The sequence below is a fragment of the Vombatus ursinus genome, unplaced genomic scaffold (assembly GCF_900497805.2).
Source record: "Vombatus ursinus unplaced genomic scaffold, bare-nosed wombat genome assembly UNPS02014779.1, whole genome shotgun sequence".
NCBI lineage: Eukaryota > Metazoa > Chordata > Mammalia > Diprotodontia > Vombatidae > Vombatus > Vombatus ursinus.
The window spans coordinates 33,367,818-33,395,105 of NW_020954557.1; the positions used below are offsets into that span (position 1 = coordinate 33,367,818).

General features: G+C 35.2%; 2 protein-coding genes across 3 annotated transcripts in view; one reads left to right on the forward strand and one right to left on the reverse strand.

Moving 5' to 3' along the window:
- CERKL (ceramide kinase like) overlaps positions 1-4,136 on the forward strand; it is a 181,238-nt gene extending 177,102 nt beyond the window's left edge. The window contains exons 12-13 of the mRNA XM_027865957.1: positions 2,418-2,590; positions 2,871-4,136. Of these exons, the coding sequence (XP_027721758.1) occupies positions 2,418-2,590; positions 2,871-2,934 (237 nt within the window). The 3' untranslated portion in view covers positions 2,935-4,136. The remainder of the gene's footprint in view (positions 1-2,417; positions 2,591-2,870) is intronic.
- A 1,135-nt stretch (positions 4,137-5,271) lies between these two features.
- The window catches only part of ITGA4 (integrin subunit alpha 4), a 98,429-nt gene continuing 76,412 nt past the window's right edge, over positions 5,272-27,288 (reverse strand). For both annotated transcript variants that reach the window (XM_027866002.1, XM_027866001.1), the window contains exons 18-28: positions 19,974-20,124; positions 18,614-18,709; positions 17,820-17,899; positions 17,353-17,442; positions 15,204-15,294; positions 13,125-13,232; positions 11,696-11,821; positions 10,441-10,560; positions 8,018-8,116; positions 6,388-6,507; positions 5,272-5,841 (exon numbers count right to left, since the gene is read on the reverse strand). In XM_027866002.1, coding sequence (XP_027721803.1) covers positions 5,749-5,841; positions 6,388-6,507; positions 8,018-8,116; positions 10,441-10,560; positions 11,696-11,821; positions 13,125-13,232; positions 15,204-15,294; positions 17,353-17,442; positions 17,820-17,899; positions 18,614-18,709; positions 19,974-20,124 — 1,174 coding nt within the window. In that variant the 3' untranslated portion in view covers positions 5,272-5,748. The remainder of the gene's footprint in view (positions 5,842-6,387; positions 6,508-8,017; positions 8,117-10,440; positions 10,561-11,695; positions 11,822-13,124; positions 13,233-15,203; positions 15,295-17,352; positions 17,443-17,819; positions 17,900-18,613; positions 18,710-19,973; positions 20,125-27,288) is intronic.

Consider the following 27,288-nt stretch of genomic DNA (forward strand, 5'->3'; position numbering starts at 1 on the left):
CAGATGAATGTATTAGATATCTAATATAGTTAACATTGACTAACAAATGTATATGTAGAATTGACAATCGATGAGGCAGTAGCTAACTTACAATTTGTTATGCACTGGGCACTCAAACATTGATGCTGATTGATGTAAATCTCTTTATAGTTGATGTGAATAGAAAATACGTCTTCACATTGCAGAATCAGAAAGTTTCTTCTTTTTAACATTTAGTCACTCAAACTGTAATGTTCTGTTGGTTTTCTTACCAGTTATTGCAAAGCAAATTTTTTTTTTTCTGTAGCACAATAGTTGAAGGTTCAGCAGTAGAAAATGGTAGGAGAACTGGTAACATAATTAGGCTTGATAATCAGAAGTAGCTATTTTTAAAAGTCACAAGTTATTAATAATCTTGCATGACTGTATGCAGTGGTATTGATAATACAAAGTGTTAGCACATTCATTTTGTAAAAAAGTTTTATACCTAATATATGTATACATATAAATGAAAAAATAGGAAATTTTAATACTTCATTTTAAATGTTAAGGAATTCTGTGTTATTCACTAGCTTGGCTATGCAAGCATTTCTTTCTTTCTTTTTTTTTTTTTGGTGAGGCAATCAGGATTAAGTGACTTGCCCAGACTCACAGAGCTGGTAAATGTCAAGTGTCTGAGGTCGGATTTGAACTCTACGCAAGCATTTCTTTTTCAACCATGACTATTCAAGAAGATTGATTACTCAGACATGGGCATTATGCTCTGCATCAGTGGAAGGATAACCCACACTAATGAAATCACATGTTCCATTCTGTATTTATGACTCCAGTTCTTATAACTATTTTCTATAAAAGCTATCCAAAATTGAAAGAGGAGAATATTTAACTTATTTATTCTAATAGCAAAAAGGATTATAATTGACTGAGTCGAAAATACTTAGCAGTTATCAATGAATTTTTAAAAATATTTCTTTGAGGACAGAGATTATATAGAACTTTGTAAAATTAGAGTATAAACCTTACCCAAATATTGTACTAATGCCCTTAATCTTTAATTTGAGGTGATTTAGTATAGGAAAAAGAATAGTGGATTAAAGAATCTGGAGACACGGTCTAATTCCAGTTCTGCCACTAAATAGATGTGTGACTTTGGGAAATTAATATCTCTATCTTAATTTTGTCAATGTTTCTATAAGTTGCATTCACAGAAAAGGGCAACAAAATGTAGGTGATTAGGTTGTGATTGTGTGGTTTGTCCTTTGTTGTTGAAGAGGATCATGACATCAGGAAGATGATGACATGACTTGCAATTGAATTGAATTTAAGTGAAGGAGGACTGTGCAAAGTCACCAGCCTCACTTTCTCCTCCAGAGCCATCTGGGTCCAATGGCTAGATTAAATCAGGACAGCTGGGAATGGTCCAGGATGCAGTGGGAGACCTTGGCCTTTTTAAGCTAAGGTCTTTCCAAGTTCTCACTTTGAGTGAGGCAATGCCCATTCAGTGATTAGGCCTGTTTAAGAAGTGAATCAAGGGATGGCCCCTTTAAAAAATCCAATTCAATTGCAAGTCATGTCATCATCTTCTTGATGTCGTGGTCCTCTTGGAGAACAAGGATAAAACCACAACAGCCTTAAATCCAATTCACTCTGGCTCTCATTAATTGGCCAAGAACCACTTAATGGTTTTTTTTTTTGAGCCCAATGACTCAGAGTGAATGTTAAATAGTAATTGTTTCTCTTTCGGCCAGCAACCCTGAGGGTCTCTCCTCCCACTTTGAGATGATTAGAATTTGCACTAAATTATGCTGTCTGTATTAAATTTTAAAGTATTATTAAATATTACTACTAAATTAAATGAACATTGCTTCATGTTTAAAACTTGGATTTTTGTTCAAATTACTTTGCCATCATAACTTAGAGTTAATATTCAGATTTAGCCTTTCCACATAGGCCACTTTACATTTAATGCTCCTTTTTACACCAGATTGTTTTATAAATGTATAATTAGTGAAAAGAGAGTCCCCAGTCAGTAACCTGGAGTCTGTTGGCAAATCTAAAAGCCATATCTGATGTATCTTTAAGCAGATTGATCCAGTGCTTAGCACAGCATCTGACATATAGTAAGTGCACTTAAAAAATGTTTATTGATTTCCACCATCAGTTTGTCAGAATTTTCATCAGAAAAGAGATCCCCTGTCTCAGTGATCTCAAGAACTTCAGGGAAATGAAAGGTTGTTTCTAAGAAAAATTTTGGGAATGTTTAGTTTTAAAGTAAATAATTAAGAGATTAATAAGGAGTTCCAAGTGACCCATCTAGATAACACCACTGACATAGGTCAGTGGAGCCATGTTTATATACAAAGTATAGCATATTAAACTATCTTGATTTTATTACCAATTTGAGGTAAAATAAATAACAAACATTTTATTTAATTTAGTTTAATTTTCCATTTGTTGAGACCTACACTGTTGAAGAAGTAAAACTCCAGCCAAGAAATAACTCTGGGTGTGACACAGGAGATGTTGAGTTTCATGGACCATCTAGTGAAAATAATTACCCTTGGAATGTTGATGGAGATTTAGTGGAAGTACCATCAGAAGTTCATATTAAGTAAGTATAAATACCATTGTTCATCCAGAACACAGTAGTCAGGCAGGTAGTGAGTGCTCGGCTAAAGTTAATTTATGATGTTTAATCATCCCATAGCTACCTCAGTTTTTCTCGGTACCTATTTGCATTTCATGTATGTCTACTAGTTGTCAGAAGATTTGGGTGTATGATGCAGAGGATACTCAGTACTATGTGCAGGTGACAAGACTCTACATTATAAAAATCAATAGAAAAATGAATACATTAATAGAATTATAAATGACAAGTATTTTCTTTACAGGGTGCATCCACAACTTATCAAGCTTTATGGAGGAAACCTAGAAGAAATGAATGACTACAAGTAATATTAAATTGTTTACAGAAGAAATGTATAAAGTTGGGATATTTATAGCTCAAATAATTTTAAAATCAAAGTGACTATTTTTATGTTATAGAAAAATACAATTTAGTTTTTAAAAAATCTAGAAAAAATAGTATATGAGATGTTAAACTATTTTAGTAAAAATATATTTATTGAAACTGCAGATCAAGATTTCAAGCTTTTTTCAGTCTAACCATTCATAGAGTACACCACCCAAATTACTACAGTTGTTTTAACCTGTATTATTAAAACTGAAACTAAGATTTTACATTTTTAGAAATGAATAAACTGATTCTGACATATTTCTAACATTTTGTTTCTTGTAGTTTGTCCATGTAGTCTTTGCAAATAATATTGCTATTCTACACCATGATCCCATCTCCCCAAAATTCTATCATTATTCAAATTAGCTATGATGATTAGTAAATATTTTTCTGAAATGGACTCATTTGTCTAATTTTTAAAATGCTCTGAATTCATAAAACTAACTAAAACTCTTACACATTCCATTTAAACATATACAAAATTTATACTCATTTTCACCCTTTAAAATGCTTTTTCCTCATAGTTTAGAGCAAATTTTAAAAGTTTATATCTTCTCTCATATCTGAGAGACGGATAGGATTTTAGAAATTACTGCACTTTGGTACATAACAGTGGCAAATGCCTTATACTCAGCACTAAAATACTCATTTACAAAGAAGAAGGAGACCAAATTAAAGAGTTCTTCAAACAGAATTCTTCTGGAGATAGAAAATCAAAGACCATAGTTTTAGGGGCCTTTAAGGCAAAGCCAAAACTTAACCTGACCACACTTAATTTTACTAACTATGAGAACCTGGAAAAGGAAGATCTAAGAATTCTGGAGCCACAAATATACAGAAATAGCATTTACCCAACTGATGTATTCATTAAATATTTTGTGTAGATTTTTTGTAAAGTGCATTATTTTCCATTTTACTAACAAATAAATAAAGGGCTACAAAAATAAATCAAAGAATTAGAGGACTAGGAAAGAGATTTTATCAGGCTTTGAAAAAGTTACATATTTTGCCACAGGTACAAGGATACATACAAGCAGACCCTGGTAAAATGTTATTTGCCCACTTTTTATATCACCTATTTAATATACATGTAATAAATACTGCAAGTAAAATGCATTTTCATTTGCAAATACAATGTAAATTATTTAAAAACCTGGAAATAAGCTATTTTATGACTTTAAAAAAATTACCTTACATTTTAATGGAAACATTTGCTATATTTATATTTTTTGCATTTATCCTTCAATCCCCAAATATTTTTAGTATAGTTAAATTTGTGACTTCTTTTGCATCTTTTTTGTAAAAAAAAAACAAAATAAAAACTAATATGTACTCATTTAATACTTATAGTTGAATAGCACGCATTATTATTCAAATATATATTAGTGCATTTCATTATTGTCCAATCAGTATTTGCATACAATACATATAATGGTTGTCCTTATGTTTTCATCATTAGTGAGGTATGGTTTTCATAATACATACATCATATACATCAGTGTATTTCCTATTCAGATATTGGCTAAAGTGCAACACTCACAATCTGCTATCTCAATATTAAAAATATCATGGAAGTAAATAATTTTTCAAATTTACAAATAATCAGTTAAAAAAAAAACTATTTTCTTTGGTTCATGGTTACCATGGAAGAAAGTATATTGTGAATATATGTGTATATATTCACATAACTTAAAAAAGCATAAATGAATTTTATATATTCTTATATATAATAATGCTTATTTTACATATGTATATGTAAATCCATAGACCTAAGAAAATCACACATCGTCCTTCCCTTAAGGCACGACCAGTTAAGTCGAATGTTTGATCACTGTATGCATGTTTCAGCTATTATTTTCCTCAGTTAATGCAGGTTATTAATTATTAGCTGCTTAATAAATACTTGTTAGGGGCAGCTAGTTGGCACTGGTGCATAGAGCTCTGACCTTGGAGTCAAGAGGACCAGAGTTCAAATTCGGTCCCAGACACATAACACTTACTAGCTGTGTGAATGTAGGCAAATCACTTACTCCCAACTGCCTCACCAAAAAGCAAAAAAAAAAATTAAAAAATTAAAAATAAATATTTGTTGATTGTCATTCACGTGAAGTGAGTTATAATCAAAGATCATCAAAGATGCATTTGTTTTAACATAAGGTAATCCTTTTCTGATCACTTCATACAAGAAAGCCTCAATATAGCCCTTTGAAATATAATAAACAATACCTCAAAGAGAACTGTTTTAAATAAACCAATGATGATTTCTTTAAAAACAATTAATGTCCATTCGATAAGGGTTTATTTCACCACTATAATGAGTATAGCTTGCAAATACATTTATTTAAAAGGATGCTTCAAGTAAAAGGATTTACTAAACTGAGTTGCTTATTTTCTCCACGATGCAACTCAGTTCACATATACTGGCATCCCATGATCTCTTTAGAGAACTACTCATCCTGAAGAAATAAACTTTTTTAGTGTTCTTCAATTCTTCTGACACCTGAGAAAGATGCTGTCTTGGGTTGCTTCAGATACCTCCTTTTTCATTCTTCTTGAAACAATAATCACCATTTAGATGCTTACTGGAATTATGATACATTCTGTCACATGGTCATATTTAAGCTCCCCCCCCCCCAAAAAAAAGCACATCAAGATGAGTAAACACAGTAGAATTCAGTTGACAATGTTTTCTTGTAAGCAGTGTCTTCCATCTTTTTTAGTTAACCTGAGACTGGTATATGGTAAAGAAGTCTTTAATTCTCTTTATTGCTGTTGACATAGCTCCAACTGTCTCTTCTGTTTTCCTCTTGAAGAATAGCTTTGTATTCTCTTTTAAAGAAACCCGCCTGAATAAAACAATACCATTTCAGAGTCAGTATCCATAATTCTAGTGCAGGATGAAGATAAACCCCACAAAGACATGATAACCTCTTCACATATTGCTAATGCTAGTACTCTTTTTTTTTCTTTTAGCTTATTTTGTGCTAAAGCTCCCAATGTGCCTTTAACAATGAGCGACCATTGTCGGGGTACCACCAAAAACACTGCAGAAAACTAAAAATGTCTTTTATCCAACCTAGGCAAACTCTGAAGGGAGTAAAAATGAGTCTGGATTTCTAAGATTCCTCTCCCCCAGAAAGTTAAGAAGCCCAAAAAGCAAACAAGTTAGTTTGGGCATTTATTCAAAATGTAATAATCCTGGGTTTAAGAAGGCAGTTTTTCTTAAGAAAGACTTCAATAAATTGACGGTTAGGAAAATAACAGGAAATCAGAGTAAAATGATTTGGGGAGTGATGAGTGGAACACTGCTAGATTTCAGGATTTTTTACCATTAAAAGGGAAACCACACTACTGGATTTGATAAAATTTGAAAAATAGACTATGTGACTTACCTTCCACATGATGTATGAAAGGAATAAAAATACAGTGAAACCCAGTATAAAACTGGTTGAAATAACCATTATACGAAAATATGGTTTTGGCTTTTGGTGATGCAATCCATCTAGATGGACCTATATGAATTGAAGGAAAATTTTTTAAAGCATCAGTTCAAAAAGCTAACATATATAATTTATGAGTTACTGTGCTCCCCCCCAAAAAAAAGGATGAAGCAATGTAAAAAAGGTTACAATATGCAAATGCAAGCAGCATCCATACCAATAAAATGTATTCATATCTCACATTCACACCTAGTGGGCAAGTTAGTGCTCTTGTATTCCCTCACAGTAAATACCTTGGACAGCACATGGGGTTTGTGAATAATAAAATGTCACCAACATTGCAAGTATATATACAGAGAAAGTATTGAGAGAGAAGAGAAGGCCTAGAACAGAGCCCCAGGATATATCCATGCAAAGGGGAGTGGACATGGATTCCAGAAAAGGAAATTGATAACAAAAGGTCAGATAAGTCCAAATATCTGTAATAAATACACATTTTGTGAAAAATCTGATCTTTGTCTCCCACTATCACTCTATCCTCCCTCTGCTTTCCTATTCATTGACCCTGATTTTTTCCCTCTAAAATCTTGACCCAACTATAAACAGTTCAGTTTGCATTGTTCTCTATCCTAAAATCCCTTGCCCCTTGGTTGTATTTCTGCTCTTTCCAAACCCCAATTCTGGATCAATCTTCCCATCTATCTTATCTGCTCCTACTTACAAGCTGCTAACACTGTTGAAGGAAATCACACAGCCATGGTGAGTAGATAATTTATAATTTTTTTTTATTTCAAATCACATGAGGTACCTTTCCCCCTACCTCCTCACCCTTAATCCCTCTCTCATCTTGATGCTGCCCCACAGCCATCTGCAATCCAGATAAGCTGCTAGGTTCAGCCTCCCTCTTGCCTTCCCCTCGCTCCTTTCCCTAACCCAGCCACCCAGAACTCATCAGGATAGTTAAGTTGGAAAAGTCAATGGGGCAGCTTTGCCTTCTTCCTTTGCCCTATCCCTGGCATCCCAGGACCCATTCAGACCAGGCAATGCCACTGCGGGGTACCCTTCCTCCTTCATTACTCCCCAGAAAGGACTACCCAGGACCCCACTCAGGCTGCTTGACTTCTTATATCACCTGAATGAGAAAGGAGTCACCAACCCTATTCGTTCCAGTGAACTTGGAGGGCCTTCCATCCCTTACCATCTGCCCTGCCTTTACAACCCCCTGGCATTGTCATCTGACCTCCTGTGGTAACCTAAGGATGCCAGGTCTTATTCTCCCCGCTGCTTCTCCCATAAGACTTTTGGGCCTTTCCATCCACCTTAAAGCTGAATTTTCTTTTATGTATCATCTTTCCTGTTAGAATGTGAGCTCTTTGAGGGCAGGGAATATTTGTCTTTCTTTGTAGCCCTAACACTTGGCAAGTGGCTGGCCTAAATGTTCACTGACTAATAGAATAATACAAAGTTACAGGTGAAGATGGTAAAAGATAATTTATCTACCCTGTTTTGTTTAGTCACACAGAACAAAAACAACTGAGCACCTAAATCATATTTTTCACACCCCAAATGGAAGAATTCTTACATATGCAACATTTTCATCCTTGTGTAATTCAATAACTTTTGGATGTGGCTCCGGTGAGACTGTAGCTTTTACTTCAAACTTGAGGGCCGAGGTCTCATCCTATCATTAGGAAATGAGGGGGAAAATTCCTGTTTTATGTCATTATATTGACTTCATATCAATTGAAATTTGAATTGAAATTGAAATAACCATTTTATTGATTTCAAATCATTTATATTAATATTTAAACATATTGATTTTATATTAATTCATATCAGTTTCATATAATTGATTTCACAATCTTTACCCATTACCTAGGAATTTTCAAAGTTATTACTAATCCTATTTTTAAAATTTTGTTCCATTTTTGAATTTTTGTTCTATGATCTGTAGCTTACTTCAGTGCTAAGTATGTATGGAGTACCAAGGGTCCAGTGGCCTTAATATTTATTTGTGTATTGTCTCATTTCAGTGAAACCTTTTAAAAAGTAAGGTTACTAGACAGGTAACCTTTTTTGAAAAACCTTTTTCAAATTATTATTTTTCATTGTACTAGACTTCATTAATAAATTGCCTGTCACTTTTATCTTCAAATAGTCAATCTCTCTCCTTTCCTTTGGACATAGATTTCAAAAATTTAGGTTTTTATATGTAACTAAAATATCATCCTAGCATAGCTACCTTCTCCAATACATAAACTAGATGAAATTTTTTTTTGGGGTGGGGGAGAAGAAAATGAAACTTTGTGACATATAAGGAATGCTACATTTTCTGGCATTATTAAGTTGTTACTGCATAGCAGTTAAGCTGGAATCAAATGCATATTTCACCATGGGTACAATCTCCTCGGATTTCTCAATATTTGATAAGAACTCCTAGATATTTCATGACTGCTCGACCCAAGAAAAAATAGCTAGTATGTGTTAGGGTCATATTCCTAATTACAAAACTAGATTTCTATCTACTATACCACATTACCTCTCATGATTCACTTAGAAAGTTATCTTAAAAGCAAGGATATTGCAAAATAAAACCTCTTGGGTTTTTTAAGATAGACACTAGGGGGGAAAAAACAACAGATAGTTGGTACACTATGTCTTTATGCGAAGATGTGAGGATCTACTTGATATCACCACAGTGTTTATCATTTATGGTTTCCAAATGTATAAGGACCTAAAGCCTATAATAGATAGTTTTAAAGTCAAATAATCTAGGATATAGATTATGACCATAAAAACAGAAAAAAAGAATGATATAACCAGCTGGATTATATCCTGCCTTTTTCAACCAGCTGATATTCTAAAAAAGCAATCTATCAAATCTTCAATAGTAATAGACAATATTTCTCTTCTTTTTCTAGTCTAAGATCTTTTTTAAAAATTTCTTTGTGGAAGAAATTATTATCCATAAGGTTGGATAATGTTTCTCATTGTCATTGCACATAGTTCTAAGATCAATTTAAAGGTTTCTGTGATATGCCCATTCTACCTCCAATGCTCTGCCTATATCTGTTAATTATAACTAATGTGTAGAGTCATAATTTGTGTGTGTATATATATATGTATATATGTATATATATACATATATATATACATATATGTAAAATGACTCTTCAGAAGCTTGTACTTCCTAAACTTCATTTAAAAATTTTATGCTATTCAGTTCAGGGTTAGTTTTCTTTTTTTTTTTTAGGAAAAAATATAATTTCCCTTATTTTCTTAATAGAAAATGCAGTGTTGAATAATTATAGATTTCAAATTCAAATTGGGGGTGAGAAAGTATAGATTCAGTCTTTTATAATACTGATGAGATATTAATGACTTCTCTTGATATTATATAAGGATTTCAATATTTCAATTAGATTTTACAAAAGCTTTTCTTTTTTCTCCTTAGCACTCTCTCCCTTTAATCTATAAAATAATAGCTTTCTAGGTATAAATTCTAGAAGTGTGGAACTTTTAGAAGCAAGGAGTTAAGTTTTCCAGTTTCATAGAACTTCAGTGCCTTAAGTTCAATTGTGATGTGTGTAATTATTAGTGAAGTGAATCAATGTGTATAGCCAATCTAGTAAAAATAAATCCTTCTTTATGCCTTAATTTCCTGGCCTGAATTACCTGGCTACCACACCAGCTCCCTCAATTTGCCACAAAAAGCAGCTTAAGTATTTGGAGGTCTTCAGGCAAAGCATACATGACCATTTGTTAGAAACATTTTAGAGTGAATTATTTTCCAGATAAGGGCTGTATCAGATTGCCACTGAGGTCCCTTCCAACGCTGAAATACTATGATACCCACATTCTTCTTGCCCTGGAGTTTTACCACAAACCTTAACTGTGCTCAAATCTCAATAGGATGTACACTCCTACCCAAATAAATTCAACTGAATTTACATATCGATATCTTAAAATTGATTCACAATCACATGAAATCATGTATATGTTTACCATTTCTAAAATTGATGGCCGGCCTTCCAAATGAATATGGACACTGGCTTCTTTTCCACTTTCCATTTTCCCAAAATTGCAGGAAAAAACTAAACAATGTAGATCATTTTTTAGACAGTACTGAAAAAAAAAACACAAAAGTATTAAGTTGAATGTTTCCAACATTTTAAGTAAGATAACACAACAGTATTCTAAGTGAAAATCATGATGTTTTGCTTGCTGGCATTTATAAAACAAATCTCAGTTTAAATAAAACACAAATGTTTGCTTTGCAAATCATAGGAGAAACATAAATTTCCCACAGAATGTTGGTTGTCATTTTCTATGTGATCTCATCCTTTGCAATGAAACATAAAATGAAGTTTCATAATCAGAATGCCTTTCTAAATTACATGCTATATGTAAATTACAAAGCTTAAAACATATCAGACATAAGGCTAGCTTCCTAGCTGTTTGCAATATACATGTGCATGTATATGTATGTATGTATATATGTTACATTATTAAAATTTTCTTTTCATCAAGCTGATTGCAAGAAATTTTTAATAACGTAACAAAGGCTGACCAGTTAACCAAAACCTGGCAGGGCTAAAGATGAAGGGCTCACTGAACTAAACTGTACACCTTGGTGCAAAATTAACTTCAGACACTAAACAGTCATTTCTGAGTTTCTCTTAATTTTTATGGTATAGGTTACAGGGATTGGAAATCTGCAGCCCGGGCGCCATGTGTAACTTTCTAGGCCTTTTGACTGAATCCAACTTTTACAGAAAAAATCTTTTTATTTAGGGGATTTGTTCTGCGAAGTTTGGATTCAGTCAAGGGCTGTACTTGAGGACCTAGAAGGCCACATGTGGCCTCGAGGCCAAAGGTTCCCCACCCCTGGATAGGAGAATAAGAAAAGGGTAATACAGATTCAGATTTCAGTAAAGTGCTTGGTTGTATAAGCACAAGATGTATAAGCACTATATTTTCTGGGAAAATATTCACTAATAATGAAGTTGTAGTGTGAATGTCCAACTTCAGGTCTTAACATCTCCACACTCCATGTCCTGCAATCCCATCTAATTGGTTCCTCTCGAAAGGATTTATCTCATAACTGAAAATGTCTTTGTAATTAACTGCACAGTTGATCATGTGGCCCTGTCTGTTCAGTGTTAAAGATTCTATGTTTAAAACAGTATTTTAATAACTACTATTATTAGGGAAGCTCATGAAAAAAATTAATAATTCCATTGAATTAATGTAACCTTACCATTAGCCTTTTATCAGTCTTTGAAAAGAAATTGACTATATCTTTTAGTGGCTCAATTTTTCTCTTTTCTTGTGATAAAATGCACACCCTCTGATAATCATCAAAATCACATTTTCCAGCTGTTGTCTAAAAAAGCAAGGGAGAAAAATTATCATTGTAGTCTTTTTTATATACTGGTAAAGAAAAAAATACTATCCATAGATTCATGCTTTCCTCTGGCTGGTAACTATCTTCACAGATATGGATCACAAATCTTTAAAGCCTTAAGAGTTGACTGAGCTCCTAGAAAGTGTGCTGCCCTCTCTCCCTGCCAAATCATGGCCTGGTGGCCACCAGCTAACCTACTGATGAGATTCCTGGATGACTAGGGGTATGGTTAAAGCATTCCCAGTTTGGCAGAACATGTCAATTCTTGGGCTCTCCATCCATAACCTTTCAGGACCCAGGGTTACCTTGATATCATGAATCCTGATTTGACATCAAAAGAGGATTTTAGTGGAGCTATATGATTTGAAATGAATCTGGTTACACATTCTTTTTCTCAATATACTTAGATCCTTAATATTTGAGCATGTATGCTCATTTAGTTTTAAATCAATAAGATTTATATGTAGAACAGCAGATTTATTCTGGTTAATAAAGAACCATTTGGTTCTCTGGCAGAAAACAATCTCCTTGAGGCTAGAGCCCAGATTTTTTTGTTTGTTTGTGTGTGGGGGGCTGGGGGGGAGTCATCTTTGATCTCTGATTATTTGTACAGAATAGGTTCTTTACAAATGCTTATTGAATTATTGTTTAATCCAAAAATGATAATGGATTTGTCATTACTGCCCAAGTAAAGGCAATGTGGAAAAAAAAGGAGAGATTCAACAGAATTAGAATAAATACTGCGAATATGGAGCTGAAGCAGGACTAACAAAGCTCTGCAGTAATAATTTGTCACTTGTTGACTTGAAGCTAGGAAAATAAAAACTCATTTTGTGGAGTTCTTACTGCCCGGGTAACGTGTATTAAATAAATATCATATGTTGTTTTTCTGGTTAGTCTAGAATTCAAATTCTGAGGAGAATTTTGCCACCCCATTGACCAAAACCTACATCACCAAAAAAAAAAATCACATTTGGAAGAAGTAATTCAAAGTTGTATTCCTAAGTACAGTTTTATTATGTGCGAAGTCCAAACAGTGATTAAAAAGTCACCAATGTGCTATAATATAACAAGTCATGATACAAAATATTTACTTGGAACTCAGGAAATACTTGATGAAGAAGAGAGGTTACTTCAGTTACACCTGTTCTAAGTTAACAGAATTGAATGAAAAAGAGAAAAGTAAAAACCATTTAAAAGATAGCTTGCTGTTTGATAAAGGATGAACTTTACTTTTAGTTTTTAAGACGGATAACAAAGTTTAACAGTAAAATAATGATACCTGGACATCCAAAATGTTGAATAGTTTGTTGTGATATGGGGTAAATGAGTTAGGTACCATGATCTCCACACTCACATTAGGAGCCATGCTAGGTCCAGCATTCATAACCTGGTGAAGGGGGAGAGAAGCGAGGAATTAGTTTTATAATGTTATAAATATTTTGTCTTAAGTTCACACATCAGGACAATTTTTTAAACCATACAATAAATAGCTGACATTTATATGGTACTTTAAGGTTTAGTAAGTGCTTTACATACATTATCTTATTTGATATTTATAATCTTATGAAGTAAATAAAGTGAGTACTGTCACCTCCATTTTACAGATGACAAAACAGGTTCAGGGGAGTTAAGTGAGTTGTCTAATATCACAAAGCTATTAAAAGAAGAGTCAGAGGTGCAGCTAAGTGATACAGTGGATAAAGCATTAGCCCTAGAGTCAAGAGGAACTGAGTTCAAATATGGACTCAGATGTTTACTGGCTGTGTGACCCCTGGGTAAGTCACTTAACCTCGATTGCCTCCTCCCCCCCAAAAAAAAGAGACAGAACTCAAACCCAGGACCCTTGAATCCAATGCTCTTTCCACTAAACCATACAACCTTCTCCAGGTAGCTTCTCTTTTGACATTTATAAGGGTGTAAATTCACTTGCAGCCACATGGCACATGCAGGAAAACTCCATAGACAGAGAATCCCACATTTTATGCAACAGTTTCAACTCAGTAGAATTTAAGCTCCTTGAAAGTAGAGATTATTTTCATTTTTGTCTTTTTCTCTCCAGGGCCTGGCATAATGCAGGGCACATAAGAGGTGTTCAGTAAATGCTCGTTTCATTGAATCTCCTTTTTCCTTTTCTCTCCATGCCTAAATCCTAACCCTTCCCTCTTCAGCATCTCAATCAGGTTTCAGGGTTCAGCAGTCTCCATTCATGATACACCTGGAGCCAGGAGGAAAACTCAGCAAGGGAAACTGCCAACAGTACAGGAGTGCAGCTTTGTTTTCAATCATTATGATAAATAATGCTTTTAACTTTTTCAGCAATTCTATACTAAAAAGATGCCCTCAATATTTGTATGCTTGGGGAAAAAAAAGTAAAGTAGATGTTATTCAAGATGTTAGTGATTAGCTATCATTAAATACTTATGTCTTTGTAGTAACTCATCAGCCCCAGTTTGGTAGTTTCTTATTTAAAGATGTTTTCAGCCTTTTAGGGGTACAGTATTGGTTTTGGACAATGAAAGGCATGCTAGAAATGATCAGTCAATAAATGAATGAGTAATCAATATCTATAGACTGATTGGCTAACCAAATAGATCCTAATGATCCAAAACAAAATTCAAGCCCCTCTAGTAAGTTCAGGTCTCCTTTCTAATCTGTCAAATTTGACATTCTTTATGTGATGTTCTTGAAAAATATTTGTATATAAAAGATTCCAAAGGTCAAAAATCACTGATTTGTTGGAGAGGTATTATGGTGTCACAGGCAGAGTGCTGGGTGAGCCCTGTGACTGACACTCATTGACTGTGTATCTATGAACAAGTCCTTTAGCCTCCATGAGTCCCAGTTTCCACATTTGTAAAAGGAAAATGATAGCATCAGTAACCTTTACTCCTCTGTGATGTGCTGTGAGGATAAAAGATGGATGTGTGTAAAACATTTTGCAAACCTTCAAGTGTGATGTCAGCTATCATTACTTGGAAAAAAAATAACCAAAACTCCAGTCTATATATTTTTTTTTGTCCTAACAGTTTCTGGCCTGGAATTTTTTTTTGTTTTGTTTTGTATTGTTTTTGTTGTTGTTGTTGTTGTTGTTGTTGTTGTTTTAGTCAGCCTTAACCCATACCATCACCACTTTACTCTGGTCTCCATTACCAGGTCTGGCCCAAGTTTATTCTCCTCTTTAGCCACCACATCCTCAACCTAAACACCAAGTAACCTCTGAGTTGCTTACTTTCTTCCTCCCCTTGTTATTGACCTCCTCTGTCTAACAGACTGATAAAGTAAAACTTTCATACTAATAAGTCAAAAATAACTTTTCAGTTTGATGTGTAAATATTTTTACAAAACAACTTTATCTTACATGGAAAGTAAAATTAATTTTCTCCATCATACAAGCTTCAGGTTCATTATCCTCGCTTGGTCCGTAAATAAATGAAGCTGGTGTAACAAATCTGATAAAAAGAATTTAAGAAGAAACAAACAAAAACCATCAAATATGTTATTTTGCTGTCATAATAAAATTGCCTTTCCTTTAGTAATCCAATATTCTTGAAGGAATTATGCAATGTATACAAATTCCCATCTTACTAAGAATTTTACATTGACCATAATTAACTTTACACCTATGATCTTTGAGAAAATAATGACATAAGAACCACTCTGAACAGAATTGCACAGTGTCCCTTCTTCTTCCAACATACCCAGTTACTTTCTGCTTTAATGAGATTCATTGTAAATGCAACAAAATGAGTTTCCTTGTAGTATCATCCTTTTGCCCACTGCAACATATTAAAGCCTCGTCTAACCTTTTCTCTATTCCTTATTTCCCGCTATCTTCCTGCCGTCAATAGTCACTGTTTACTCTGTGGGAACACTCTATATGCTGACATTTATGGATCAACCCATAACTAATCTGGGAGCCCCAGGTAGCTGGAACTGGGGGCACCCTTCCTCCCTTTTATCTCCATTAAACCCTCCTCCTTCACCATCCAGATTTTGGGACCACAGGAAGAAACCATCCAGACTACAGGACTATAGGAAGACCCTGTCCTCTTGTTACCCTTTTAACCCCTCTCCTAGCTGGGCTACAACAAACTCATTTTGGTTGCCTGACTCCTCACGTGGTTTGGATACAATGGGAATGACCCACTCTATTCCTTTTGGTGAGACAAGAGACCACTAAGTTTTACCATTTGCTCTGCAGCTGAACTTTCTTGTACGTTTCATATCCTCCCATTATTGTGGAACTTCCTGGGAGCATGGACTATCTCTATTTTTCTGACTATATCTCTAGTGCTTAACACATGGTAAATACTTAATATCACTTTTAGAAAAATTAATTGTGGGTATTCAGTACAGGAGTGACCACTTCATGCACACTTGGGAAATTTTATAGCCAATTCTTGCTTTCTTGCCAATTTACTAATAAACACTTTTGCTACTCCTCGATCTCTATACAATCACCAAAGCTCAAAACTGAGTGGCTCTTGTGCTGGCCTGAAGAGTAGACATCAATCTAAGATGTTAGCTTTTGAATACACTAAACTATATCCTACCCCCTATGTTGTACAGAAAACTTTGTGTAATGGTTGAAATAAAAAAAATGTGTCCATAACCAGTATGTTTGCTCTAAATTTATGCAATGATTACATTTTTAATGTTTTACAGTTTTAACACTGGTATACATAAATGGAACTGAAAACCTGAAATAACATTCACTGAGTCACTTAGCCACCATTTAAGACCTGGGTAAACACAAATTCTGATTCCACATTTTCTTCCTTCTTCTTAAGAGGACAATATCCAAGAGAACAATTCTTACCCTTTTTTGTATAAGATGCACCTCTTTGGTAGTCAGTGAAACCTATAGACCCCTTCTCAGAATAATGTTTTTCAATGCATAAAACACACAGGATTACAAAGTAAATAAATTATACTAAAAATAAATTATAAAAATATTATTTTACCATTTCCAGGTTAACCTGTGATTCAAAAAAAAAAACCCACTGAAATCTTGGAAAATCAGGAAAGCCTTAGTTCCTGTATCTTGTCTATAAAGCCAGCAGCTTCACAGGAGTCAAAGGGTGGAAGAGGGATACCCTGCTTAGAGCAGTTCTTAGAATCTTCCACCCTGGTAAGAAGGTACAACTATACTCCTCATATTCATGATCAGTTAGCCTCTCTACTAAAGGAGTGAGAAGGAACCAGGGAAGACCAGCCATGGTTCATCCTATTGTGCAGTGGAAGGGCTAAGATTTCTCTGACATGAGGCTGTTGGGATTCCTACTAGCACTAATTAGTCTTAGATAGGCACTCTCAGAAATTCCCTACAGTAGTAAATATGTACTGGACTAAAAATGGCAAATAATTATGTAAGGGCTGTTAACTCCAAAGGGATTAGGTCAGGGAAAAAAATGAACTAGTGATTTTTAATCTCAAATAAAATATAGGTAGAGGAGTTGACAAAGGATTAGCTTTCAGATTAAAGTGATGGTTCATAATTGACTTACCCATGAACATTTAATGTAATCTCATACTTTAGTGGTATCATTAAAGCCATATTGTTATCCAACAGACTGTCTGTGTCCCATTCATTTTCACTAGAGAAAAAATATAAAATGCCCTGTTAGAATTCTTCAAGAACATTATATTTTCTCTAGAGAGAATTAATTGAATACAACATATATCTTGTGGTTTATTTAAATAACACTTTTTTGTTATTAATTACAGATGTGGCAATAAGAAATTATTTTTATGATGGGGTTGACAAGAATGTGTTCTAATTATTTAAATAGTTATTCTGTGATTTTTTTTGGTTCATTCAGTTTCCTGATAGATTACATAATTAAAAATATTCTCTTGCTGACCAATAATGACATACAAATGTCTCCCCATGTCTCTATGCCCCCAACCCTAGCTCTAGAATGCTGCAGATACTTTTCACTAAACACAACAATGATTTTCAAATAAAATTTACCAGGTAGCATTAACTGTAATGGTGAGGTCATCTTCTGCTTTGCTAAGTGAGCTTGCATCTAGGAGAAAACTAAAATCTTCCTACAAAAACAAAGAAATGTTGAGTAAACAATTTTCCACATTCTAATAGTTGAGGATAGTGTGGGGAGAAAATGTAGAGAAAGGAAGACATTAAAGACATGAATAAGGTTTTCTCATCTAAACTGAAATTTTCTTCTTTCTCATTCATTTAATTTTTTCAGTTATGTGGACCATAGAACAGACCTTTTGTTGTTTTCAATATTACAACTTTAAATACACAAAACTTTGTATGTGAGAAAACATTTATAAGCAAGACCTACATTTAGAGTAAAAGCAAAAGATCCCTGTAAAATATCAGCCTTAGAAGAAAAGAAACATCCTAAGAGCTTGGAAGAAATGTGAATCCTGTTGTTCAACAACAGTAAATAAAGTATGTAGCAGAAAAAAAAGGCAGCTACTGAAGTATTTTCAAAATCCCATCTGTCAAAGCCCAAACATCATACTATCTTCAATGGAAACACACACACACACACACACACACACAGAGTAAAGGAAGAATGTTTTATTAAATCTCTCACAGCCCAAGCATGCAGTAAAGACTCTTGAACAGTAAATTCTCATTAGTTTAATCAGAATTTCAAAGTTTTCAAGTCTATAAGAATCTGATCAGTTTTTCTTTTGTCATTTTCATACCAAAATATTATAATTATACTGTTTTTATGCTTATACTGCAAATAGAATTCAAAAGCCAAAAGTAAAAAAAAAAAAGTTTACCTTTGATAGATGATCCACATATATATGACCAACCCTGCAGACCAGTTTCACAACACCCAAATTGTCTGTTACTTCACAATATACTTGTTTCTCTTCCTAATATTAGGGAGGGATATAATAAAAGAGGAAGACCTTAGTTTATTAAAGTTTTTAAAGGTTGCTTTATACAAGCACGTAATTGAATAAATTTCTATCTTTCCTAAAGGGCCATTCCCTGAACTCCCTTGCTTTCTGCTAGATATTGATCAACCTTCTGTCCTCCTCCCTACAAACACATGAAAAAAAATTCCCAACTCTCTAATCTAGTGGTCTATTTTTATGTGATACCCTGCTCATTTATGAGTTCAGATCTTTGTGATCGTTTATGGAATGGGATACAAAGAACAACTCCCTTGTCAGTTATTTGGGCTGTGGTTGTGAGACAGGAAAATATGCTTAGGACTTAATCCCCTAATCAATTTAAAATAATAAGGGTTTAAAACTCTGGTTATTCGGTGCTTACATGCTATTAATATGTCATATGTGTTTTGATATTTTAGGTCAGGCTATTTGCAGGACACTAAGTTCCTCATCTTTGTGCAGGACTCTATGAAAAAATCAAGCACTTCAGAAGGGGTAAAGGTAGGGATCTATGGATACATAATTCAGATGGTCAATCTAAACCTTAAAACATTAAAAGGTCCTTCCCTTTACCTTGGTTCCAGCAACTGGGGCCCTTGTCTTGACCATTGTGACCAAAGGCACCACTGCTGTCCCAGCAATTAGGTCCCCATCTTACTTTCCTTTGCTTATGTTCTTGTCTTGGCCTTCCACCTTTTAGCCCAACATAGATCATTGTTCTTGTCAGACTTCTCAGGGACTTGACCTCTGACCCCAAACCACAGTTCTTATGCCTTGGACTATGTCACCTTATGTTAGGGACCACATGTCTGGCTGGCGACCTACCAGGATATCACCAGACTGCCCTGATGGAAGCAATCTGTGGGTTTCACCCACCTATGTGGACATCCATCTGCTGTCTCCAGCTAGACCTCCCTGATGCCAGCCTCCTACTTATCCAGATTTCTACTACTCTTGCTACGCTTCCTCGACATATCTCCTACCTGTTTTTAATTTCCTCTTAGTTTCCTTTACTGAGACATTTCAGATTGCCTTTTCTACTTTGTCAAGCTCAGATGGTGATATAAGTGTGGATTAACTAAAACATGAACCTGAATTTTCTTTCCAAGTCCTTGGAAATATTAATTACACTCTTGAGAGGCAGTAGGAGACAAGATACACGCCATGCTATGACCTTAGCTGAGAAACTCATAGTAATAATTTAAAGAAGAATCCATATCCTTTGCAATTCAATCCTTACCAGGTCTAAAAATTTAATGAAGTAAAGACCTTTGGGTAAATGAATGTGTAGAGTTGTGTCATATGCATCATCTCCAGCATTAGTCAATGAAACATTCAACATTAAAGTCTTCATACTTCCAACTGCAAGATAATTTTTATTTTCATGTGGCCTAAAAGTAATTGAATATTGGTTAGGTTCTGTTTTTTAAGAGAATTAAAATTCTATCTCCTAATGCACATGATATTTGCCTTAATCATTAATGTGAATTATTTTAGAGAAAATATTCTGGTAGTGAAACAGTCATGAATATGGCATGTGTGTTAGGCACAAACCCCTATAATCAAGAATCTTTAAGCAGCTAAATTTTCAAATTGAAATAACAGATTTATCAGTAAACAAAAGTTTTCATTGGATGAAATCAAACCAGCTCATTTTCCACTTAATTTTCCACTCAACAGTCTTTTTAATTTCTGTGTTTCTTATAACTTTAAGAAGTATATCTCTTCTAAAGAAACTGGTAAATCAAAACTTTCAAATGCACTGTATGATCATAATAGGTATAATAATAATAGCTAATATTTATATGGCATTTTAAGATTTCCAAAGTGCTTCATATTTATTTTCTCATTCTATTTCTCGCAACAACCCTGCAAAATTTATAGATGAGGAAATTGAAGCTGAGAGGTTAAACAACTTGCCCAGGGTCACACAGCTATTATGGATCTAATTTAAACTCAGATATTGCTAACTTCAAGCCCAGCACTCTATCCACTATAGCCTTTAGCTGTATATTTTCACTCCTCTCTCTCCAGCTCTTCAAGCTTTTCTCCCTCCTCCCAAGATGCCATCTCATCCTGAAGATACCACCACCTTGCCACTTCCTCTTCCAATTGCTGGATAGCCTGGACAGCCATTTCAGCAGGTGCTCAGAGCATGCTCACTTCACTCTTGACTCCAATTCTCACTCTTGAGACTTTTCTACCTTCTCCTTAGCAACCTTGTCACTAGTTGGGTACCCTTCTCCCCACCATCACCTATTTTCTAGTTCCATTTATGTAATAAATGCTTTACTACTAATCAACCATACATACCTATTACTAAATCAACTGCTTACTTATCAGTATTACAACAACTATGATCTAATAAACAGGTTATATAATACTTCAGAAGTTAAAATAATAACAATAATAAAACTCCCTTTCACACGGCCTACAATCTTTTAACTTTGGCCTAATTACTTCAGAGATGTTCTAGCAATTCCATTTTTAAAAAGGATGGCAAATGATATTAGAAAGAATTTTCATTTATTTTAATTAGTATAACATTAAAAATGCCACATCCTATAGAACAGTCTAAATTATGGGCAAAATTAGCTGTGGAATAAATATACAAGCAAAAATCATACTTAAAAAATACCACTCTGGAATAGTCTATAACACAAGCTTTGTTCTAAAATACATTTTCCTTCTGATTAATCCTCCTGTTTCAGCTCCAAAGGGTGAAACAATTCATCCTCTAAAGCTGTGAGTACAGAAAATTCTCAACTAGCAGCTCCTGAATCCTTAGGGAAGGGGAACAGGGAGCAGGTGAAGAAGCACATGAAGGCAAGCCTCCACCTTGGTTCACTGTTAGTAGAATACACTATATAAAGTAATCATTTAAAGCACTGATATTATTTATGAAAAAGTGTACAGCCATCACTTCAGAATGGAGGAAACAGATTAAGCAAGAGCCACACTATTGCCCCAACTCTTGGGAAAGGGCTGTGAATTTGATTTTTATTTGCAAGCCTTTGTCTCTCAGAGCTAATGCTGCTGCATGGAGGGCCTCAGTTAAATAGGAGGAGGAAATGTGAGGGGGCATCAGAGTCTCCCAATTTCTCCTCCTGGTATGTAATCATGTTGCAAATAAAGGAACCTAAGAGGTTCTAAAAGTAAACTTTCATTTGACATTAAAGTTTAATTAAGACTTGTGGAAGAGCTGCCTAGAAATAGACATTTATAAAATATTCTGGCTGCTAACCAAAGCATTAGTCACTGAACACCTTTGGGAAAGAAGTTGGCACTTAGACAAACAGCAGAAGGTGAAAGCGCTGCATAAACAGCGAGCTTCCAAGACAACAGCAAATTAAAGAAAAACACAATGTTAACATTTCAGGAGCTGGAGCCTCGGTTTCCTTTACATTTTTTAAGCTATTTTATCACATTACCATAATTACTCTTCTATCCACCCTTTTTTGTTCTACATCTTCTTGCATCTTGATTCATTAACAAGAAGCCATCAGAAAGATGCCCACCAGCTTACTCCAGGAGATACAATAAAGCACCAGGTGCACATCTGGGAGTGTGACAAAGCCGCACTCAAGCTTTTCCCTGGTAATCATATTTCATTCTTCATTAAAACATGCATAATGCATACTTGAAATTTACCAAGCCAACTAGCATCCTAGTAGTTTAAACAAAGCAAGGTACTGTGTACATACAGAATCATAACTTAATAAGTACAGGGTTCAGGTGGGGGTTAGGGGGAGAGAGAGGGAGATGGATTTCTGTCCTCTTATCTTTCAACTGCTCCAAGCTGAATGAATGGAATGGAAGTCTTATTTGGAAAGAAATGTTCCCTGAGCTTTTGTATAATGAATATGCATTGTCTAGACAAAACAGATTAGTACTTCACAGTTAAATAGTTTTTAATCAAGATACTAAGACAAAAGGCAATGTGAGGTGATACTTCACACTTTTCTATGTCAAGGTATACAACACATTTATTTGGGTTAAAAAAAATTCCTGACTTGGGCTCAAAAGGCTTGAGCTGTAGTAAAAGATGTGTACCCATATCCTCCTTGCACTTTCTTGCTGACCATAAACAAGCAGTGTGAAAGGAGAACAGTTAAGCGGAGTGAGTTAGCTGGCATTGGGAGGGCATTTCATTGGGGGAAGGCTGTAATCATTGGAGTCCCTTGTGCAGTCAAAAAAGAGAAGAATAGAAAAGTATGGAATAGGAGGATTCATATGTTCAGTCAGATTTGTCTCCTACCTGCATGTCTCAGAGTCATTCTTTTGGCCACCCTCCACTTCTACTCCTGGTCAGAAGCAGGGGAAGTATCTTGCAATGGGAAACACACCCATCCCAGTCATCCCAGTCTGTGCTCAGCTCTGCACCGACTACCTGTGTGACTTTTGGCAAATCCCTTCACTTCTCTGGCCCTTAGCTTCCTCAGATGTAAAATGAGATGGGTGGGCTACATGGTCTCTGAGGTCCCTTCCACATCTTTGGCTCTCAGAGACTACCCAGGGAAAGCCTACCTTCTTTCCTCTTCTAGCACAGAGAGCTGCCATCAAAGAGTTTAGTCCCCACAGAATACTTAATTTTTAGCAGTACTGATTTGCCTACTAATACCTGCTCTTGAATTTATAATTTTAGTAGCATTCAACCACCTCTCTTTGACAACTAAAGACTCTCTAAATATAGTTCATCACATGTATAAGGTAGATGTTCAATAAGAGGGAGCAATTTAATCAGAGTGAGTTACAGGGCATTACAGTGGTAAAGCATATAATGGAAGGGAATAAGCATCTATATAACACCTACTATGTGCCAGATACTATGCTAATTTTTTTTTACAGATATCATCTGATTTGATACAATAATGAGCTCATTTCTAATGTCTTCAGAAACAGATACTCTTTACTGAGTAAATACATTTGCCTAAAACAGGTTTGTGGCTATGGGGCACATAAATACCATTAGTGCCCATGGAGTTACATTTAAGAGGATATGTGGAACATATGGCTTCAATTTTCATCCTCTTTTGGGGAAGGGGGAAGTAGAGAAGTTCTGCTGTCTTTGTGGGATAGAAACACTTGTATAAAATGTGGTATAATTTACTAAACATGCAAAGCCCTTCTAGAAATCAACTAGAATCTCTTCCATGAAAACATCGCAAATCAGTGTCAGATGCCTATCAGAAATGAGCAGTTAAACTCAAAAATAAGACAAAAGCTATACTGCTTCCTGCTTTTATAGCAGCCCACATGGTGGTACTTAGTGACCTTAAAACACTGACATACTAAACAACATATTAGTATCATTCTTCCCATAGAATCACAAAATAAACTATAATCATATATTTATTTCAGAGACTATGGGATTTAGAGCTGGAAGAGATGCTAAAGAAATAGCCAATGAACTTATAAAATAATGCTTACCATTTCCCAGCACTGCTAAACTAAAACAGTTTTATTGAGTTATGTATATGCTCCAAGAGAAATGTATTATCATTTAAAATTATCATAGGACTTAAAACTAAGTTATGTGGTCTGGCTATTAAGGAAAATATGCTTAATTAAGTTTAGAATAAATGCATAGATTAGATGTTCCAATAAAAAGTATTTTTATTCTTTAGATATGAAGCATTATTATTGTTTGTATTTTCATATTCTATATTTCAAAACCCTATTCATTTGTAAAGCAATTAGAGGGATTTCATTCAAGAATGCCAAAGATGATTAAAGGATAGAGTGACTTAGAAGAAAGATGAGAGGGAAAAAAAGACCTAACACAAAGCAAAGCAAAGAATTTCTAAACCCAGCTGTTCTTGCCAAAGATCAGTGGAAGCTGGGAATATGAAGCAAATAAAATGTTGATGAAAGAGGCAAAATAGGAAGAGAAAGGTTGAAAATTATCCATTCATTCAAACACTTAGAGTATATATTATGTGTGAGGCACTGAGGATATAGAGCCATTTTCACTGGAACCACATAGCGTATTTTGCCAATCTGTATAATTGAGGAATAAACTCCAACAATTATCTGTGTAATGAGCTGGGTTTCCTTGGCACAGAAATGGCAAGTTACTTAAGGCTACATAGGTCTGGCCTAAGTAAAAGAGAATTAATTTAGAAAAAAAGAAAATTAAAACTAAATACCATGGCATTTTTTAATGCCATGCTTGAAAGTACTATCAATACAAGTACCATCAAGAACAGAAATGAAATAAACATTGAGAAATACATAGTGAGGTATAATCAAACATGACAAGGAATGCAACCCACGATGAAATGTATTAGATTACTTAGACTTCCTCAATCTAAATTCTTAGCGTCTGAACAGAGACAGCAAGCTGAACAATTAAAATACATTTCCACTGTGTTGCATTTATAGAATAGTCTAATCTTTTCATTGTGAAAGACATGTGAATCATCTTGAGTTTATGGATGTAATTTGAGTCCATTTGAAATGGTAAGTTTCTTTTATGGAGCTACAAGGAAGGATCTTGGTGGATATCTATAGATTCCAACTCTACCCCCTACCTCAAACCAGGTGCCAAAGGCCACAGCTGACCACATCAGGCAGAAGCCACTTTCTAATCCCCCAGCACCACTTTCCCCACCCTATTAGAAACCAGAGGGCAGAGGTCCAAGGTATGGAGAGTCCTCTCCTCAAACTCTAGTTTGTTCTCTATAGCCCAACCTGACCAGATCTTACCAGGAACTGGAAGTTAAAAAGACAAGGCTAAGGGGAATGTTTTTCTTTGCCTATATGTCCCTTAGATCTCCTCTTCCCAATGGCTGGTAATCTAACTATCTGTCTCGTCACTGTGCTCTCCAGATATCTGGGCACTCCCATTGACCTGCCACTATACCCCAAGAACCATGGGGCTTTTATATCTGAACTCTCCTATTTTATCTCCTAGTTCCATGAGAGCAGAGACTGTCTCTCACTTAAAAAGCTCTCACTTGATCCTACTGTCGGTTGTTTCTGATCCTCTTATTGCCTCCTCCCCCACCCTGCTTCTTGCCTAACCTCCTTGAGAAAGCTCACTACACTTAGGGCTTCCACTTCTTCTCTTCCCTCTGCAAACTGGTTTCTAACCTCTTTGATTAAAAGTGCTCTCTCTGAAGTCACTAATTATCTCTTAATTGCCAATCTTCGTCATTCTTGACCCTTCTGCAATCTTTGACGATTGATCATATTGGATGCCTTCTTCTCTCTAGGTTTCCATGGCATTACTTTTTCCTCATTCTCCTGCTACCTTTCTAACCTCTGCTCAGTCTCCTCTGCTGAATCAGGTCACACCCACTAACCATGGATGCAATGCTTCCCCAGACTCATTTTTTTTTTTTTTTGCAGTTGATTCACAGATCTAACACAATCTAACTTTAATCTCTCTCCTAACTTCTAGTCTTATATTACCAAATGCCTTTTGGGCATCTCAAATTTGACGTCCCATAGGCATCTCATGCTCAACATGTCCAAAACACAATTTATACTTTCCACTAAAACCTCCCTTCTTCCCAATGTTTGTTACTGTGGAAGGCAACCCCATCTTACTAGTCACCTAGGCTCACAACCTCAGTGTCGTCTTCAACTCTTATTTTCTCCCCCCATCCCATCCAATTTGTTATGAAGTTTTGTCTCTACTTTTATATTTACCACATATATTTTATTCTTTTTATTCAGTTTTACTTTGGTTCAAGCCCTTATCACCTCTCACTTGGACTATTACATAGCTTCTAATTGGTGTCCTTGTCTCAAATCTTGCCCCACCTTCTATTCATTCTTCACTTATCTGCCATAGTGATCTTCCCAAATGATATCTAACCAGGGACCTCCACCCCCCCAAAACACACACACACACACACACACACACACACAACTCCAGTGGCTTCCTACTACCCCCAGGATCAAATATAAAATCCTCTGTTTGGCATTTACAACATAGCTATTTATTTCCTTACCAATATTCTTATACTTTATTCCCATCCAGACAATTTATGATCCAGGTATATTGTCCTGTTTGCTGTTCCTCACACATAACACTGTTTCCTCACTCCATGTATTTTCACTGGTTGTCCCCCATCCCTGGAATGCTCTGCCTTTTCACTTGACGATTTTTCTGTCTTCCTGCATGAATCAACTGGAATCTTACCTTCTGCAGGAACCCTTTCCAGATCTCCCATTCCTCACTCCCCCACTGTTGATACCTTCCCTCTGAGACCTATTCTATTTTCATTGTCTTTTTCTTACATGTATATAGTTATTTGTATGCCAGCTTCCCCTTTAGAATGTGAGCTCCTTACCTTCCTTTCTATCCCTAGCATGTTGCACAGTGCTTGACATAAAGTAGCACTTAAATGCTTTTTTCATCCATTCACCCATTGACTCATACATACTAAAATCTGTATTCAGACTGTCTGGGTTGAAATTCCATTCAGATACCACTCTCTTCTGTGAAGATGCTTTTACTTGCCACACTTGAATCACAACAGGTTCTTAGTAAGTATGGCAGAGAGAGAGAGAGAGAGAGAGAGAGAGAGAGAGAGAGAGAGAGA